The 18540-nt window shown below is 50.2% G+C and overlaps 1 protein-coding gene across 1 annotated transcript in view; it reads left to right on the top strand.

Moving 5' to 3' along the window:
* The window catches only part of ENTPD1 (ectonucleoside triphosphate diphosphohydrolase 1), a 78214-nt gene that overhangs the window by 26654 nt on the left and 33020 nt on the right, over nt 1-18540 (top strand). The window contains exons 2-3 of the mRNA XM_074999386.1: nt 6441-6574; nt 15766-15883. Coding sequence (XP_074855487.1) covers nt 6441-6574; nt 15766-15883 — 252 coding nt within the window. The remainder of the gene's footprint in view (nt 1-6440; nt 6575-15765; nt 15884-18540) is intronic.

Below are 18540 nucleotides of genomic sequence, written 5' to 3'. Positions count from 1 at the left end.
CATCGAAATAGGCTATTTCGATGAATAACGTCTACACGTCCTCCAGGGCTGGCAACGTCGATGTTCAACTTCGACGTTGCTCAGCCCAACATCGAAATAGGCACAGCGAGGGAACGTCTACACGGCAAAGTAGCACACATCGAAATAAGGGAGCCAGGCACAGCTGCAGACAGGGTCACGGGGCGGACTCAACAGCAAGTCGCTCCCTTAAAGGGCCCCTCCCAGACACACTTTCATTAAACAGTGCAAGATACACAGAGCCAACAACTAGTTGCAGACCCTGTATATGCAGCACGGACCCCCAGCTGCAGCAGCAGCAGCCAGAAGCCCTGGGCTAAGGGCTGCTGCCCACGGTGACCACAGAGCCCCGCAAGGGCTGGAGAGAGAGTATCTCTCAACCCCCCAGCTGATGGCCGCCATGGAGGACCCCGCTATTTCGATGTTGCGGGACGCGGATCGTCTACACGTCCCTACTTCGATGTTGAACGTCGAAGTAGGGCGCTATTCCCATCCGCTCATGGGGTTAGTGACTTCGACGTCTCGCCGCCTAACGTCGATTTCAACTTCGAAATAGCGCCCAACACGTGTAGACGTGACGGGCGCTATTTCGAAGTTACTGCCGCTACTTCGAAGTAGCGTGCACGTGTAGACGCAGCCCAGTTGAGGTCTAATAAGCATAGACTATAGTGGAAGAATTACTTCTCATATCATGACAACAGACCTGCCATTACATCTCAGAATGTTTGCTTTTTTTTGCAGCAATGTCTCACTTACTCCTAGTTAGTTGGTGGTTCACTTTGACCCCCTATATCCCTTTTTGCTATACTCATTCCTAGGTAGTCATTTCCCATTTTATTTCTATAATTGATTATTCCTTCCTAAGCAGAGTTCTTTGCACTTGTCCTGTTGATTTTCATCCAATTTACTTTAGACCACTGCTGCAGTTTGTCCAGATCATTTTGAAGTATTATCCTATCCTATAAAGGATTTATTATTCCTCCCAACTTTGTATGAGGATAACAGGAAAACATTCTAAAAATACAATAGAAGCAAGAGAAAGACCAAGAACAGGGAAGGACCATACCTCAGTGAAGAAGGAAACAGGCTAACAGAAAATATGAAAGGGGCAGAGTGCTTAATTACTACTTTGTTTTGGTTTCTTACCAAGCAGGTTGGTGGTGATTGGATACCTAGCAAAGTCAGTGCCAGAGGGGTAGACGTGTTTGTCTGTATCCACAAAAACAGTGAGAAGTCCTGCGGCACCTTATAGACTAACGGATATTTTGGAGCATAAGCTTTCCTAGGCAAAGACCTGCTTTGTCAGATGTTTGTGACATTGCATCTGACAAAGCGGGTCTTTGCCTGGGAAAGCTTATGCTCCAAAATATCTGTTAGTCTATAAGGTGCTGCAGGACTTCTCGTTGTTTTTGCCGGTAAAAATGAGGTAGGATCAGTAGTAGTAGGCATGCTTCAGTCTATGCAGACTATGGATCGCGCCCTTTGTAGTTCCATTTGGGATCATCATTTGCAGCGTCGACTGTGACTGTGAAGGCCCACACAAGAGTGACAGTCCTTGCTGCATCTGTTGCATGTGTAATGGATGCCTGGCAGGTCCTTACTGTGCTTTCTGTGGGTCTGATCCTCATCTCACGCTTCTGCAGGCCCTTGTGTAGTTCCTGCCTCCATTTGCTACGATCATCTGCCAGCTCCTCCCAGCTGTCCAGCTCGATGTCTACCTCCCTGAGGTCCCTCTTGCAAACATCTTTGTAGCGCAACTGGGGGCTTCCGGGAGGCCTTTTGCCAGAGGCTAGCTCACCATACAGGATGTCTTTTGGGATCCTTCCATCATTCATCCTGTGGACGTGGCCAAGCCAGCGGAGCCAACGCTGCCTGAGGAGGGTGTGCATGGTTGGGATTCCAGCTTGCTCAAGGACGGCAGTGTTGGGCACTCTGTCCTTCCATGATATTCCAAGGATGCGCCTGAGGCAGCGCAAGTGGAAGACGTTCAACCTCTTTTCCTGGCGGGCGTACAGGGTCCAAGACTTGCTGCCATAAAAGAGGGTGCTGAGGATGCAGGCTCTGTAGACTTGCATTTTGGTGTGGGTGTACAACTTGATGTTGTTCCACACTCTCTTGCTGAGTCTGGACAGAGTTGTGGCTGCTTTTCCAATCCTCCTATTTAGCTCAGTGTCCAACGACAGGGTGTCAGTGATGGTGGACCCGAGGTAAACGAACTCGTGGACGACCTCTAACGTACAGTTGCCAATACTGATTTATGGAGGTTCAGCAACGTCCTGACCAAGTACGTTTGTCTTCTTTAGGCTGATGGAAAGCCCAAAGTCATTGCACACTTTGGAGAACTGATCCAGCAGTTTCTGAAGCTGGTCTTCTGTGTGTGACACTACAGCATCATCATCTGCGAACAGCATATCTCTGATGAGGACTTCCCACACCTTAGACTTAGCTTTCAGCCTTGCAAGATTAAACAGTTTCCTTTCAGATCTTGTGTGCAAAAAGATGCCCTCTGTTGAAGATCCAAAGGCATGCTTCAGGAGGAGTGCAAAGAAGATCCCAAACAATGTTGGAGCAAGGACACATCCTTGTTTGACGCTGCTCCTGATGCTGAAAACATCTGATAATGTGTCGTCATATTGGACGGTTCCTCTCATGTCTTCGTGGAAAGACTGGATCATCTTGAGTAACCGTGGTGGACAGCCTATCTTGTGGAGCAGTTTGAACAGTCCATTCTTGCTGACCAAGTCGAAGGCCTTGGTCAGGTCGATGAAGGCAATATAGAGTGTCTTCCTCTGCTCCCTGCATTTCTCCTGCTGCTGTCTCAGAGAGAAGACCATGTCAATGGTAGATCTCTCTGCGCGGAATCCGCACTGCGATTCGGGATACACCCTCTCAGCAATCTTCTGGAGTCTGCCGAGGATGACGCGAGCGAACAGTTTACCAGTGATGCTTAGGAGGGAAATTCCACAGTAATTGTTGCAGTCGCTTCTGTCTCCTTTGTTCTTATACAAGGTTACCATGTTAGCGTTGCGCATGTCCTGTGGAACCTCTCCCTCTCTCCAGCACAGGCACAGTAGCTCATGTAGGGGTTCCAGGAGAGTGTCTGTGGCACACTTGATTACCTCTGGTGGTACACCATCCTGGCCTGGGGCCTCTCCTACTGCAATACTGTCAATGGCTTTCTTCAGTTCGTCCACAGTTGGTTCCTGATCCAGTTCATCCATTACTGGTAGGAGCTCGACTGCATTGAGGGTTGTATCAACCACAATGTTCTCGCATGAGTACAACTCGGAGTAGTGCTTGACCCAGTGCTCCATCTGTTTGGCTTTGTCAGTGATGACTTCACCAGATTTGGATTTCAGAGGTGCCATCTTGTTCTGGGTGGGTCTTAATGCCTTCTTGATGCCCTCGTACAGTCACCTGAGATTACCAGAATCGGCCTGGTCTGGATGCTGCTGCATGGCTCAAGCCAGAAGTTGTGGACACAGCGCCTGGCTGTCCGCTGTCCTGTTTTTCTGGCTGGTCTGAGTGCTTGCAGGGTACTCTGGCTCGATGAGCGTTTGTACTCCAGGAGTGCAGCGCGCTTCTTTTCGATGGCTGGAATCATCTCATCAGAGTTAGCTTCAAACCAGTCATGTGTTACTAGCTCTTCTTCCAAATACCGACAAAGCCCTGTTGTAAATTGTATCCCTCAGATGCTGCCATCTGCATGTCACATAAGCACCCCAAGGGCTGCTGCGCAGATTCTCCTCGAGGGTGTCTCTGAACTTTTCGGCTCTCTCTGAGTTTGCTGTCTTTCTGGCATCAATGCGGGGCCTTCCAGTTGGTTTAGAGTGGTACAGCTTCTTGGGTCTCACCTTGAGTTTGGAGCAAACTAGTGAGCGATCTGTATCGCAGTCGGCACTGTGATAGCTGCGTGTCAGAAGGACGTTTTTGAGGTTATCATGTCTAGTGATGACCACATCTAGTTGATGCCAGTGTTTCGAGCTTGGGTGTCTCCATGACACTCTGTGCTGTGGCTTGGTTTGGAAAAATGTGTTTGTGATGCACAGATTGTGGTACATGCAAAGTTCAAGAAGATGCTGTCCATTTTCATTCATTTTTCCCACACCTAAGTGGCCTAAGCAGGAAGGCCATGAGTCACAATTGGCTCCAACTCTTGCATTGAAGTCACCCAAAATGTACAGTTGTTCGCGAGCAGGTATTTGCACTATGGCAGCACTAAGCACGTCATAGAACTTGTCTTTTACTTCTGGTGTGGCATACAGGGTTGGCGCGTAAGCGCTGATCAGGTGGACAGGACTGGCGCAAATTTGAAGTATGACCTCAAGGAGTCTTTCTGATCTGCCCGTGACTAATTCCAGCATTTGTAGAAGGGTGTGTCTGAAGGCAAAGCCAACACCATGCTCCCTGGGTTCTTCTTGGGCTTTACCCTGCCAGAAAAAGGTGTAGTCCTTTTCCTTTAGAGATCCTTTTCCTTTAGAGGTAGGATCAGAAATTTAAAATAGCAGAAGAACAATTTACAAATTACTTAGACAAGTGAGATGTCTTCAGGTTTCCAGAACCTGATGAAGTGCACGCTAGAATACTCAAGTAGCTAATTGAGGAGGTATCTCAGCCAATACCTATTATCATTGGAAAGTCACGGAAGAGATTCCTGAAGACCAGAAAAGGGCAAATAGTGTCCATCCTATCCACAGGATGAGGTATGGTGGCCTCTTGAAGTCCCCACTTTTGGGGGGGCGGTCCCACAACAGCCACCCAAGCGATGGACAGAAAGGGGGAGGTTTATGTGGTGTTTGGGAACAGGTGGTGGCAGCAGCTGCCACAAGGTGTTGCCTCTTCTCCTCTGCTCCCCTTCCTTTCTCTCCCTTCACCTCACCCACCATGAGTGCTTTGCTATGCCCTCCTGGTCTGCAGAGTCCTGCTTCTCCACAGGCAGCTAAGAGGCCTTCATTTCCAGCCATCCACAAAGAAGCAGGGCACAGGAGCCTGGGAGAGTGATGGAAGGCTGCGTGATAAGTGTGGAGGGGAGGAGAGGCCAAAGGGAGGTGACCCCATGCAGCTGCTGCTGCCATCTGCCTCCTGCCTCAAGTAATTCTAGGCCAGGCTGGTTGGAGTCGGTGGGCCTGGGGTCAGGGTTGGGAGCAGAGGTAAACTGCATAGTTTTATTTTGAGTTAACTTATTTTAAAGTTTCCGCTACCCCTCCTATGATGAGTGGTAATGGCACCAGAATACTGCACTCAAAATAGCGCTGCTATTGCGAGCACAGTGTTCAGCCATGGAGTTGCTACTTGTATCCCAAAATAACAATTATAGTGTAGCCATAGCCAAAGCGAGGATGCTCCTCAGTGAGGTACTTGAAGGGGAGAAAGGCCTCATGTGGGAGGAGACAGGCCCAGGTGGAGCTGGAGAAAGGGGCTCACTTTGACTTAATGTTGCTCAGTGTCCACCTACAAAGGAGACAAAGCAGGATGGAATTGGGTAGGGGAAAGTGACTGGGCACAGCCATGGGAATGGGAATGGGAGGCAGATGACTGGATGCAGGATTGGGGCATGGAGGACTAGAGGGGAAAGAATGACTGACTGGATCCAGCCTGGGAGATGGAGTGGAGAGGGAAAGTGACTGGAGATGGGATTGAGCTGGAACGGAGGGGAAATGAAAATGAGGGATGGAGCAAAGGAGGCGGGGTAGGTGGTTGTGGCTGGCATGGGAGGACATGACCTGAGCCAGGAAGGGACTGAGGGAGGAGAGTGATGATAGGGGATGGGGAATGTGATGGTAGTGGAGAAAGGTGACTGCAGCTGGGATGTGTGGTGCGGGGAGGTAAGAAAGAGAATGGGAGAAGGTAACAGACCAGAATGGGGCTGGTAGAGGTGAGGAGGGGGGAAGGTATCTGGAGCCATGATGGCACTTGTGTAAGGGGTAATGCAACTTGGAGCAGGATCTTCTCCACAAATGATTTCACTTTTCAGAAGAGGCTACCTTGGTAGGGGATTGAGACCCACCTCTCTCCACTCAGTACAGTGACAGGAAGGCTGTGTATGTGGGTCACAGTGAGCCTGAGTAGCAGTTGCAGTGGAAACCACAACTTTTTGAATTGTACATCTTTGTGTGTAGTGTTACATTAACACAAATTTGTATGTAATTTATGGTGTGCAGAACATGTTTGAAGGCACTACCTGGGCCTGCCACTGCCCCTGTATTTTGTTGTACTCCACATTGGGTTGACGTGGCCTTGCAGTCATGTTCTTACTCTAGAATGATGGTAGGTATGGTCGTGGCTTCTCCCTTAGAAAACCAATCAGACATTCTGTGCTGTGGCGGAGAGAAGGAGCGGTGCTGACTGTCCCAGCAGCTGCAATAGCTGTGGCTCCTACTTGGAGTAGTTGGCCTGGTTCCTAATCTCCTCTTTTTTTCCAGTCATAGGTACCAAACCAAGGACATCCTGGCCTAGAAAGACCCTGCTCATCCTGGGGTTCCTTTTTGCTTCAGCTGTGATTGCATTAGTCACAATGGCAGTGACTCAGAACAAGCCTCTGCCAAAGAACATTAAGGTATCTTGTGAAGGGGCCATTAGAGGAACAGCAGAACTGGGTGGGCAGGGCTATCTCTGAGCCACCCCTAAATTTTCCTGGGTTTCACCCCCCACATCTGTTGTGTCTTGCTAATTGCCTCTGTCATCTCCCTGAACTGCAAACATTTTCTCTTTCCAGTTTCCTTATAAAAATAAGCCCATTTCTGGTGGTCTTCACGAGTAAATCCACACTAACTCACCATCAGTTCCATTTGTCACACGATAGCGTTGTATTCTCTTTCATGGGCACCATCTTACTCCAGACCCAGGGGATACTCAACCCTCTACCCTGCTCCAGTTTCCACGCACACTCTGCCCCTTCTCTCAAACCCCCACCCCCACTCCATCCTTTCCCACTTCTTGCCGCTCAGTTCTGCCCTTTCCCCTGAGCATGCCTCGTCTGTGCTCCTCCCACTCCCCCTTCCTCGCCCCCAGTTGCCTCTTCATGCCGAGTCAGAGGGAGAGGAATTGATTGGTGCAGCTGCAGGCCAACGGGAAGCACTGGGGGCGGGAGAAGCTGAGTACTCACTAATTTTTGCAAGGGTGGTCCAGCCTTGGTGTACTTGCAGAGCAGGCACCTATCAGTGTTCCCTCTAACATTTTCCATCCTTAGATGGGTTGAGTTTTCTTTGAGGTTCTGTTTGGATGTGCACCACGAGAACAAACACAAATAATCTAGCTTCAAATTTATATTTTAAACAGTTCATAGGTACGGAAGAATTAAAAATATTAAGGGGCCATTAATAAGAAGCAGTTCTTAAGATGTTTGTTTAATATGAAATCAAAGAAAATTAACACAACCCTTGGAACACATGTATTATCATCCTTTCTAACAACTCCAGCTAGTAAACACACCAAAATGGGGCATACTGAAAAAACCAATATAAATAAAAGCATAAAAAATATGCACCAGAGCCTCAAAGTAATAACCTCCTCCCATAGATCACTAAAATTTCAGAATCTCCACCACTAAATCTGCTCTCAAAAATGAAGCATCTGCCAAAACACTAGCGTGCCCCAGACTTTTGTAACTCACAAAACTACATGTCTCGCATGCATATGATCCACACACAGCTAAGCTTTAAGATGCTAAACAAATCTGTGTCAGCCAGAAATAGTTATGTAATACAATTTCTGCAGTAGTAACAGAGATGTAGCCATGTTAGTCTAGCCAAAAAAAAATTGCAATAAAAACTGGCAAATCAAGTACATAGGACTGAAGAAGGGGCTTGAGGGGAAGGGGGGATGTTAAGTGTCCTGCCTGAGATAATTACAAGCATCAAAGGAAGGGAAGCAGTCCTTGTAATGTGTGAGGTAATTGATGTCTCTGTTCATATCACATGTTAATTTCATATTCAGATTTGACACATCCTTCTCTTGTCTCCCTCCTTCAGTCCTATGTATTTGATTTGTCAGTTTTTATTGCAATTTTTTGGTCCTCTGTACTTATAAATGTCAGGCTGTATTGGAAATTAGATTGATCTGATGAAGTGGGTCTGTCCCACGACAGCTCATCTTCAAATAAGTCATTGTTAGCTTTTAAAGTGCTAAATGTCTAAAATAGTAATCCAATAGTTACTAGCCATAACTCCAAAGATCTGGACTTAATGCTAGTACTTCTTCCCAAATAAACTCTAAAAAAATTATGGAAATCTCTTGACCAAACAAATAAGCAGGATCGATGATAAAATTCTTCTAGATTTAACAATTTACCATGTATGTGTTAGTAACACAGGATTTTTAAAAAAATCATTAAAATCAGAATTTCACACATCACCAAAAAATCTGTTTAAAAGATCCTTTACTTCGTTAACTTGAGCCATTAACATCTATACGTCCTGTGTTTCACCTTATAGACTAATAGATATTTTGGAGCATAAGCTTTCGTAGGCAAAGGCTCACTTTGTCAGATGCATGAGTGGGGGAGGTTCAGAGGAGCATTTAAAGAGGGAGTCTCAGTAAAGTTGGGGGCTAGAGCTGACACGGTCTATTCAGTCAGGATGGATATGGCCCAAAGGCTAGTACAGACTGGGCCACATCCAACCTGACTGAATAGACCTTGTCAGCTCTGCTCCCACCTTTACTGAGACTCCCTCCTTAAATCCTCCTCTGAAACCCCCTCACTCGTGCATCTGACGAAGCACACGAAAGCTTATGCTCCAAAATATCTGTTAGTCTATAACGTGCCACAGGACTTCTTGTTTGTTTTTGAAGATACAGACTAACTTAGCTACCTCTCTGATAATTAACACCTATGTAAACTTTGTTTGAAATGTAATCATACAAAGTTCATGAGCTAGGCTTCCAGTGTTCATTCACTGAAGTGTGAATCCTTATCCACAAAAGCAGCCTTAATGTTTTACAGCAGTGCTGAGATAGAGAGCATCTCTGACTCTTGCTGCAGCCCAAATGAGAGTAAGGCTAAATTTACACTAGGACAAAAAAAAAAAAAGCAATAATGGAATACTGCTAGAAAACAGACTAACATGGCAAATAGAATACAAACAGAATACTGATAGAATATAAAATACTGATAGAATACAGACTAATACGCCTATCTCTCTGTCACTTTACATTAGGCAAAGTAAGTTGACAGCAGATACACAATTCTAGCTACAGTAATTGCAGAGCTTATTTGGCTGTCTGTACTGAACAAGGTTGACAATCAACCTTCCTTGCTCCTCATGTCTGCCAAGGAGTATAGGGGTCAACTGCAACCCCTGAGAGGCTGATTTCATGCGTCTCTACCAGACATGCGAAATCAGACCCTCTTCCAGGCTTGTGTAGACATAGCCTCAGTCAGGACACCCCAAACAAAAGCCGTGTCTACACGTGCACGCTACTTCGAAGTAGTGGCACTAACTTCAAAATAGCGCCCGTCACGGCTACACGTGTCGGGCGCTATTTCAAAGTTAACATCGACGTTAGGCGGCGAGACGTCGAAGCCGCTAACCCCATGAGGGGATAGGAATAGCGCCCTACTTCGACGTTCAATGTCGAAGTAGGGACCGTGTAGTCGTTGCGCGTCCCGCAACGTCGAAATTGCGGGGTCCGCCATGGCGGCCATCAGCTGAGGGGTTGAGAGACGCTCTCTCTCCAGCCCCTGCGGGGCTCTATGGGCATCGTGTGCAGCAGCCCTTAGTCCAGGGCTTCTGGCTGCTGCTGCCACAGCTGGGGATCCATGCTGCATGCACAGGGTCTACAACCAGTTGTTGGCTCTGTGGATCTTGTGTTGTTTAGTGCAAGTGTGTCTGGGAGGGGCCCTTTAAGGGAGCGACTTGCTGTTGAGTCCGCCCTGTGACCCTGTCTGCAGCTGTGCCTGGCACCCTTATTTTGATGTGTGCTACTTTGGCGTGTAGACGTTCCCTCGCTGCGCCTGTTTCGATGTGGTGCTGCCCAACATCGAAGTTGAACGTCGACATTGCCAGCCCTGGAGGACGTGTAGACGTTATTCATCGAAATAGGCTATTTCTATGTCGCTACATCGAAATAAGCTACTTCGAAGTAGGCTTCACGTGTAGATGTAGCCAAACTTCCCATCCCACCACACGTATGCCAGTACCTACCCACCCTCTCTTTCCCCCACCTAATGCAATCTGGTTTCCCCACGCCTATTGCCACAGCCCAGCCAGAGACTGGAAGAGAGTCCTGCTTCTCAACAGCCTACAAACTCACTCCCTGGTCCCCACCCTCACCAAACCTATCTGCCCCATGCAGTATGCTCCCATCTCTCCCCACCCAACCCAGATGAAGGCTCTCCACTCCTAGCTTGCTTGTTGCTAAAACCCATCTGAGAGACAAGACCTCCAAATTTTCCTCCCCACTCATCCTGCACCTATCACTTATTCCCTTCCTCCTCCTTATGTCCTCTTCATACAGGCTGAGGGAGGCACACTCCATTATCCTGTGCAGGGAGCTTGTGCTGCTGAGGGAGAAGTGCCCCTCTCCCAGCTAGACAGCTGCCTGCATGGTGGCCCGAAGCCTCTTAGTGAGGCTCTTTAAGCAGCTGCAAGGCTGCCTTGATGTGCAATTTACCAGGGTCAGCAAACCCTGGCACAGATGCCAGGAGTGGCATGCGAGTGTATTTTCATGGGCGCACGAGCCTGGAACTAAACCCTACCCCTCCTCCCCCATGCAGCCGGCAGCTTGTTCAAAGCCATGCTGCCTGTGGGTTAACAAAAGACTAGCTAATGCTACCAGTCACCACCTAAACGGTAAAGCTCTATGTCTTAATTTGTTTATGAATGAAGCTGTTGTAAGTAGGACTATTTGCAACTTTAAAAAGTTTCACTGGCACTTGGACTGTACGTAGAGGTCAAAAGGTCAGATTTCAGCCCTTCACCTTGGAACAGTTGCTGACCCCTGGTCTATACTGTTGCTCTGTACCTGCAGTTCAGAATCAGCTGTCAGAGAGAGAGAGCCTGGAACAGCGGGGCCTGCTGCAAGATCTGAGGCTGAACCAGAGGCTGTGAACCAAAGTTAGGGCATGTATGAAGCAGATACAAATTCGCTGTCCAGCATATGAATTTGGCAGTTCTCACTAGTATAGGAGGCAATAGAGATTTACAAAAATATATTCCAGCTAGTATATATACATCCCCATCTAGTATAAGACACGGTATTTTAAGAGAAGAATGAATAGGAATATTTTGTGCAAGGTGTTGCCTCCCCTTGTGCCAAACCAACATAGGTGATGAAACACATAAGCTACGTCTACACTGGGATGCTACATCGAAATAGCTTATTTCGATGTAGTGAAATTGAAATAAGCTATTTCGATGAATAGCGTCTACACATCCTCCAGGGCTGGTGCCGTCGACGTTCAACGTCGACGTTGGGCAGCACTACATCGAAGTAGGCGCTGCAGGGGAGCGTCTACACACCAAAGCGGCCCAAATCGAAATAAGGGTGCCAGGAACAGCTGCAGACAGGGTCACAGGGCGGACTAGCACTTCCGGGGCAACAACTAGCCGCTCCCTTAAAGGGCCCGTCCCAGATACACTCAGCATGCACAGCATGCGGTCTGCGGAGCCACAAGCCCGCACACCCCATGTAAGCAGCATGGACCCCCAGCAGCAGCAGCAGCAGCAGCAGCCAGAGGCCCCCACACCCACCCCTGCAGGACCAGTGGCTGCCCTGCTCAGTGCTATGCAGGAGGCAGCTGACCATCTTTTATTTGTGGAAGAGGAGCTGCCCCCAGGGGATGAGGAAGCAGCCCCAGACCTTGCTGCCCTCCCAGCCCCCACCCCCCACTGCCACACACGCTGCCGGCTGTGGAGATACCCCACGAGCACGGACTGGTGGGAGTGGCTGGTGCTTGGCGAGTGGGACAATGACTGCTGGCTCCAGAACTTCCAGATGAGCCGACAGACATTCCTGGAGCTCTGCCAGTGGCTCACCCCTGCCTTACGGCACTAGGACACCCCCATGCGACGTGCCCTGACAGTAGAGAAATGGGTCGGCATCACTGTCTGGAAGCTGGCCACTCCAGACAGCTACCGATCCATAGGGCAGCAGTTCGGTGTGGGCAAGGCCACCGTCGGAGCTGTCCTCATGGAGGTAAGAGGACCCGGGGGGGGGTGAGCCCTGTGGGGAGGGGGGGAGCCCTGTTTGGAGGGCCAGATACACCCTGCACACCCCTCACCAGTGCTCTCTCATGTCCTTCCCCTGCAGGTCGTCCGCACAATCAATGCCCTGCTCCTCCACAGGCTTGTGTGGCTTGGGGACCCGGATGCCGCCATCACGGGGTTTGCCAGCCTGGGCTTCCCAAATTGCTTTGGGGCTCTGGATGGGACCCATATCCCCATCCGTGCCCCAGAGCACAGCGGAGGACGCTTCTTCAATAGGAAGGGATACCATTCCGTGGTCCTCCAGGCCTTGGTGGACAGCTGGGGCTGCCTCTTGGACATTTATGTCAGCTGGCCTGGCAGCACCCACGAAACCCAGGTATTCAGAAATTCAGGCCTGTGCCACTGGCTGGAGGTGGGGACCTGCATCCCACAGCGGCAGATCCCTGTGGGGGACACCACCCTGCCCCTCTGCGTCATCACAGACGCGGCGTACCCTCTCCGGCCCAGGCTCATGCACCCCTACACGGGCCACGTCACAGCCAGCCAAGAGTGGTTCAACACGCGCTTGAACCATGTGCGCCAGGTGGTCGAGTGGACTTTCAGCCGCCTCAAAGGGCACTGGAGGTGTCTCCTCACCTGCCTGGATGCAGCGCTCACCAACATCCCCCAGGTTGTGGGCGCATGCAGCGCACTCCACAACCTGCTGGAGAGCAAGGGAGAGACCTTCTTCCAGGGCTGGGCTGTGGAGGCTGGCAGGGCCGACGTCCAGCCACCCGCTGCCCCCAGTCGCCAGGTCGACCCTGAGGGGATCCAGGTCTGAGAGGCCCTGCTGGCCCATTTTGCCCAGGCTGCAGGGTGAACGCTGGCAGGGCCAGCTGCTGGTGAGCCACCCACTGCACCCTCCCATCCTCCACAACACTCCCTGCCCCCACGCCCACACCACAGAGCACCTGAGAGCACCCCCCCCCCACACTTTTCTTTGAAATAAATGGAAATATTGTTTGAAACAAAACATTGCAACGTTATTATTAATGGAAGGGGGGAACTATGTATATGGGGGGGCAGAACAAAAACTGTTTACAAACATGGGGGGAATATGTACGGGGGGGCAACGTCCTCGGCCCCGCACCCTATTTTCCAGCACCCAGTGTCCGCAGGCCCATGGTCCCCCTCGGCGGCAGGCCCCAGGGTGGCAGACGGTGGAGGGATGGCAGGTGGAGCAGCGGGTGGTGCGGCAGGCAGAGCGGCAGGGGAGGCCAGGTGCTGCGCAATCTGGTGGAATGTGCACATGAAGGCCCCCCAAGCCTCCTGGCGCCAGGCCAGCACTTGCTCCTAGAGCTCTAGCCGCCGCTTCTCCACCCGCAGGCGCCACTCCCACACCTCCAGCTGATGGTGGAGGGTCGCGAGCAGCTGGGGGTCCATGGCCATCCGCGGGTGGCTCCTCCTCTGTCGGCCTCGTCCTGGGGCTGGTCTGTGCTCCGCCGAGGGGCTGGCCTGCTGGGATGGCCCCGGTGGGCTCTCCAGGACCACGGACACCTCGTCGGCACTCTCCGGGCCCTCCGATGGTGCAGCTGCGGAACACGGGGGAACAAGAGTGGAGACAGCCGTTAGTGTGGGCCCTGACCCGTGGCCCTTGTCTCCCCATCCCTCTGCTGCTGGTTCCCCATCCCCATCCCCCAGAGATGCTGCTGCTGATGATGATGGGTGTCCCCCCCCCACGGGGGCCCCTAGGTTCCGCTCCCCCCATCCCCAGGGATGGGGCATGGCACTGTCCTGCTGGGGGGCAGGGGCTGATGCACTCTTCAGAGGGACATGCCACTGCTGTCCTTGGGGCCATGGTCATCTGGGCATGTGGAGGGCCCTGGTCATGTCTCTTGTCCCCGCCCCTTAACCCCGGGGGTGTGCACCGGGGGGGTACATACCTGACGGTCCACTCCCATGTTTGGGGGACACCCATTGGGCAGACACCCTGCTGGAGCTGCGGGACGGGAGGGCGATGTGGAGCCCCCCAGTCACTGGAGGACTCCCCCTGCTCCTCCTCCGGTGTCCCAGGGGTGGGCTCCTGGGGTGCAGGGCTTGCCTCCAGGGCGGACTCCATCTCTGGGGCGTGCTGAGGCTCATCGGCCGATGTCTCAAGAGTGGCCGGGGGGAGGAGGTGTGCTGGGGGCCCAGGATGGACCTGAGCTCCCTGTAAAAGGGGCAAGTGGCGGGGGCGGCCCCAGACTGGCTGGCCACATTCCGGGCCCAGGCGTAACCCTGCTGCAGCTCCTTCACCTTACTCCTGACGTGGTCAGGAGTGCGGGCAGGGTGACCCCGGGCAGCCAGGCCCTCAGCCACCTGAGCAAAAGCATCCACGTTCCGCCTCTTGCTTCCCATTACCTGGAGCACCTCCTCCTCGCCCCAGAGCCCCAGCAGGTCCCAGATCTCGGCCTCTGTCCAGGAGGGGCCCCGCTGCCTCTTCCCCCTCTGGCTGGCAGGCTGGGAGCCCTGGGTCCCCTTGGGGGGGTGCCCTGTGGGCGCTTGGGGGGGCTGGCTGGATGCCATGAGGTGCAGGGTGCTGGATTGGGGCTGCTGAGGTCCGTGCAGGCTGTGCACGTGGCAGTGCTGCTGCCTGCATGAGCTCTCAGCTTCCTGCACAGGAAATAAGGGGGCGGGGAGCTTTAAGGGGCTGCTGCACGTGGTGACCATAGAGCTCAGGGGCTGGAGAGAGCGTCTCTCAACCCCTCAGCTGATGGCCGCCATGGAGGACCCCGCTATTTCGATGTTGCGGGACACGGATCGTCTACACGTGCCCTACTTCGGCGTTCAACATCGAAGTAGGGCGCTATTCCCATCTCCTCATGAGGATAGTGACTTCGACATCTCGCCACCTTACATCGATTTAAACTTCAAAATAGCGCTCGGCACGTGTAGATGCGGTGGGCGCTGTTTCGAAGTTGGCACAGCTACTTTGAAATAGCCGGCTAGTGTAGACATGGCTATAAAGTAGCATATGCTAGTTGCTTATCTTAGCCTCTAAGTGTCAGGGTACTTTGCTGCAATACTTTGTTTGGCGGAGGGGCCGCAGACATTCTTGCTGCTGACTGATCTGTTCCTTGCCATAGGGAACTCATTTTCATGTACTGGTAACCGCCAGGCCAGGGTGCTAGGACTGTGTCTTGGCAAGAAACCTGGCTGAGTGCCTGTGTTACTGAACCGTGACTGTGGTCTTTCTTTACGAGTGACATGGAAGTCTACTGAATAAGTGGACTGTATTTGAAGTCTGCTAACGAGCTGTCCGCATAGAGCTGGGTAGCCCACTGAAAAAACATACACACAACCTGACAGATGACCCCTGTGCTAACATACCCAATTGCTTAGAGCTGTGAGTAGGTCAAGAGAGGGCCCCTATTCTATTTTTAAAAATGAGAAATTATCTGTTTTAGGCAATTAGAAGGGGAGTGTTCCTGCTTAGGGCCCCAGTGGGCTTCCACCAACTCTGCTGCAGCTACACTCACTAGTGCTCCCAGTAAGTGAAGCATGCTATTGTCTGGCCCCACTGACTATACTATTTAGTGCCTCAAGTGTTGATCCAGAGATGACTGGTTTGTTTTGTCCACAGTATGGGATTGTGCTAGATGCTGGTTCGTCTCACACTAACCTGTATGTTTATGAGTGGCCAGCGGAAAAGGAAAACGACACTGGGGTGGTGCACCAGGTGGAAGTGTGTAAAGTGGAAGGTAAGCCATGATAGAGCAGGAAAGATGCCACAGGAGGGGTGGTAAACAGGAAGTTCAGGAGCGGGTCACGATGGTGAAAATAATGTAGTGTTTGTCAACTGGTACAGCTTGCAACCTGCCTTAATTCACCCCTTGCCATTGTAGAGATCCTGTTTGGTTTTGCTAATACAGAAATTAGCAGTATAATAAAACAAATCTAAACTCTTACTGTCTCCTCAGGGTGGGCTACTCCTAAATTTTGCCCTCGCGTCTGTTCCATCCCCACTGTAGGTCCTTTCTACCAGATATCCACTTCCCTTTCTCTCACAGCAAGATAGAGTAAGATGCTATTTGCTACAGTCAGTAAGCAGAATTCAACTAACTTTTGCATCCGAGTCAGCACCTGCTAACAGGGGAAAGTGTGAACACCACCATTCTGTAGACACCTATCAGCCAGAGCTTTCTTTGACCTTTCTAAATGCAAAACAGATAAAATATCCTCAATCAAATTGTAATGTCATAGAAAACTATCTCTGCTGCAGAAGTGACTTCTGGGGTTTCCATGAGAGGTCCCAGTGGACCGCTCAGAAGTCACCAAGTATTACTTACTGGAACTGCTGTGTCAAATACATCCAGGACTGGCCAATGCACAATACGTCTCTCATCACATCTCCCCTATTCTGCATATAGTTAATCAGTCTGATTTGCTGTATAGGAGAAGCATTGCATTATCTGCATATAAACATAACTCCTGTTCATCAGGGCAGCTGATAGACTACAACAGGGCAATATTGCTTGACTAGTTCTTAAATATAAGAAGGACAAGTAAGCTATTAAATAACCACATAGACTCAGACACTGGTCTGACGATTCTGTGGATCATAGATTCCACTGGTATCACTTACACGTTGGCAATACAGAATCACAGGGCTGGAAGGGACCTCAGGAGGTCATCTAGTCCAGCCCCCTGCTTCAAGCAGGATCAACCCACACTAAGTCGTCCCAGCCAGGACCTTGTCCAGCTGGGACTTAAAACCCTCAAGGGATGGAGAATCCATCACCTCTCGAGGCAACGCATTCCAATGCTTCACCACCCGCCTGGTGAAGTAGTTTTTCCTAATATCTAACCTACACCTTTCCCTCTTCAACTTCAGACCATTACTCCTTGTTCTGCCATCTGACACCACTGAGAACAGTTTCTCACCCTCCTTTTTAGAGCTCCCCTTCAGGAAGTTGAAGGCTGCTATTAAATCAACTCTAAGTCTTCTCTTCTGTAAACTAAACAAGCCCAAATCCCTCAGTCTATCCTCATAGGTCTTGTGCTCCAGACTCTTAATCATTTTTGTTGCCCTTCACTGAACCTGCTCCAGCAAATCCACATTCGTTTTATACTGGGGGGCCCAAAACTGAACACAATATTCCAGATGTGTCCTCACCAGTGCCGAATAAAGATATTTCTTAAAATAATCATATAAATGGGTCTGAGTGTGATGCAGGAAGTTCTTGGCCCTAGATCAAAGGTGCTCCGGGACCTCAGGAGATCATTGAGTCCAGTCACCTGCCCTCTTGGCAGGACCAACCACCATCCCTGACATTTTTTTTTAAATCTGCTTGCCCCAGACCCCTAAATGGCCTCATTAATAATTGAGCTCACAATCCTGGGTTTAGCAGGACAATGCGCAAACCACTGAGCTATCCCTCCTCACCAATAGTGAGAGAGGCATCAGACACCAACAGGCACTGAGCCCATGGTTGATGATGATGATACTCCATGAAGCCAGATGTTGATTAGACGATGGTTTGTCTTGCAACTGTGAATGATCTATTTATGAAAAAGACCAAAGAACAGTTGACAGCCTGCATCCTTTACTTAGTCAGTAAACTGGTGGTATGGCTCTTCTCATTAAAAAGAATCACACCCTGCCTGGCTGGAAAACATTGGGGAGCAATCTTTCATTAGACATGAGAGTACTTGTAGTAGGTGAGAGCAGTTGGAGCTGCCAAGTTTAGGAGTGCATTCAGGGGTTGGTATAAGGGTATGTGGAATGGTGTATGCCCTTTTATTCTTCAATTTTCTATTCTGATGGTGCAAAGAACATGAGGCTGCACAAGAAGCAGAGGATGTTACATCTGCTAGAATCTAGGATGCAGTTTATTTTTGTTCATCATCATTGACCATGGGCTCTGTGCCCATTGGTGTCTGATGTCTCCTGCATTCTTTCATTCCATCTTTCCCTGTCCAGTGTGGAGTGGCTTAGTTTCTGTAAACTAGTTATTTTTGTGGAGTTTTTGAAATTCCTATTTTGCAGTTTATTTGTTTTAACAATCGTAGAAGTCATTAATAGGGTATATAAATATTTATGCCAAAGGAGGCTGTGGGCTATTTTGAGTTGTGTCAAGTGTTCTTGAACCTGCCAGTACAAGGGAAGCAGAGAGAGTATTTGAGGTCACTCATGGGAACATATTGTTACACTTTTGACCTGCTCAGTCAGTCAGTATTGAGGTATTACAGGTTGTTTCCATTAAGAGACAAAATGGGTGACACTCTTTAAGAATGTACATAAAGACCTGTTTCCAGGTGCCCAGGAAGAATCCAACAACAGAAGACAGTTCTGCTGCTCTTAGATTCTAGCTTTTTTCCAACCAACACGCTGTTCTATAGTAACAACAAAAAGTCC

This window comes from Carettochelys insculpta, chromosome 7, assembly GCF_033958435.1.
Source record: "Carettochelys insculpta isolate YL-2023 chromosome 7, ASM3395843v1, whole genome shotgun sequence".
Taxonomy (NCBI): domain Eukaryota; kingdom Metazoa; phylum Chordata; order Testudines; family Carettochelyidae; genus Carettochelys; species Carettochelys insculpta.
Note: the sequence above shows the minus strand (reverse complement) of the source record. Positions and strands in the feature narration are given on the sequence as shown.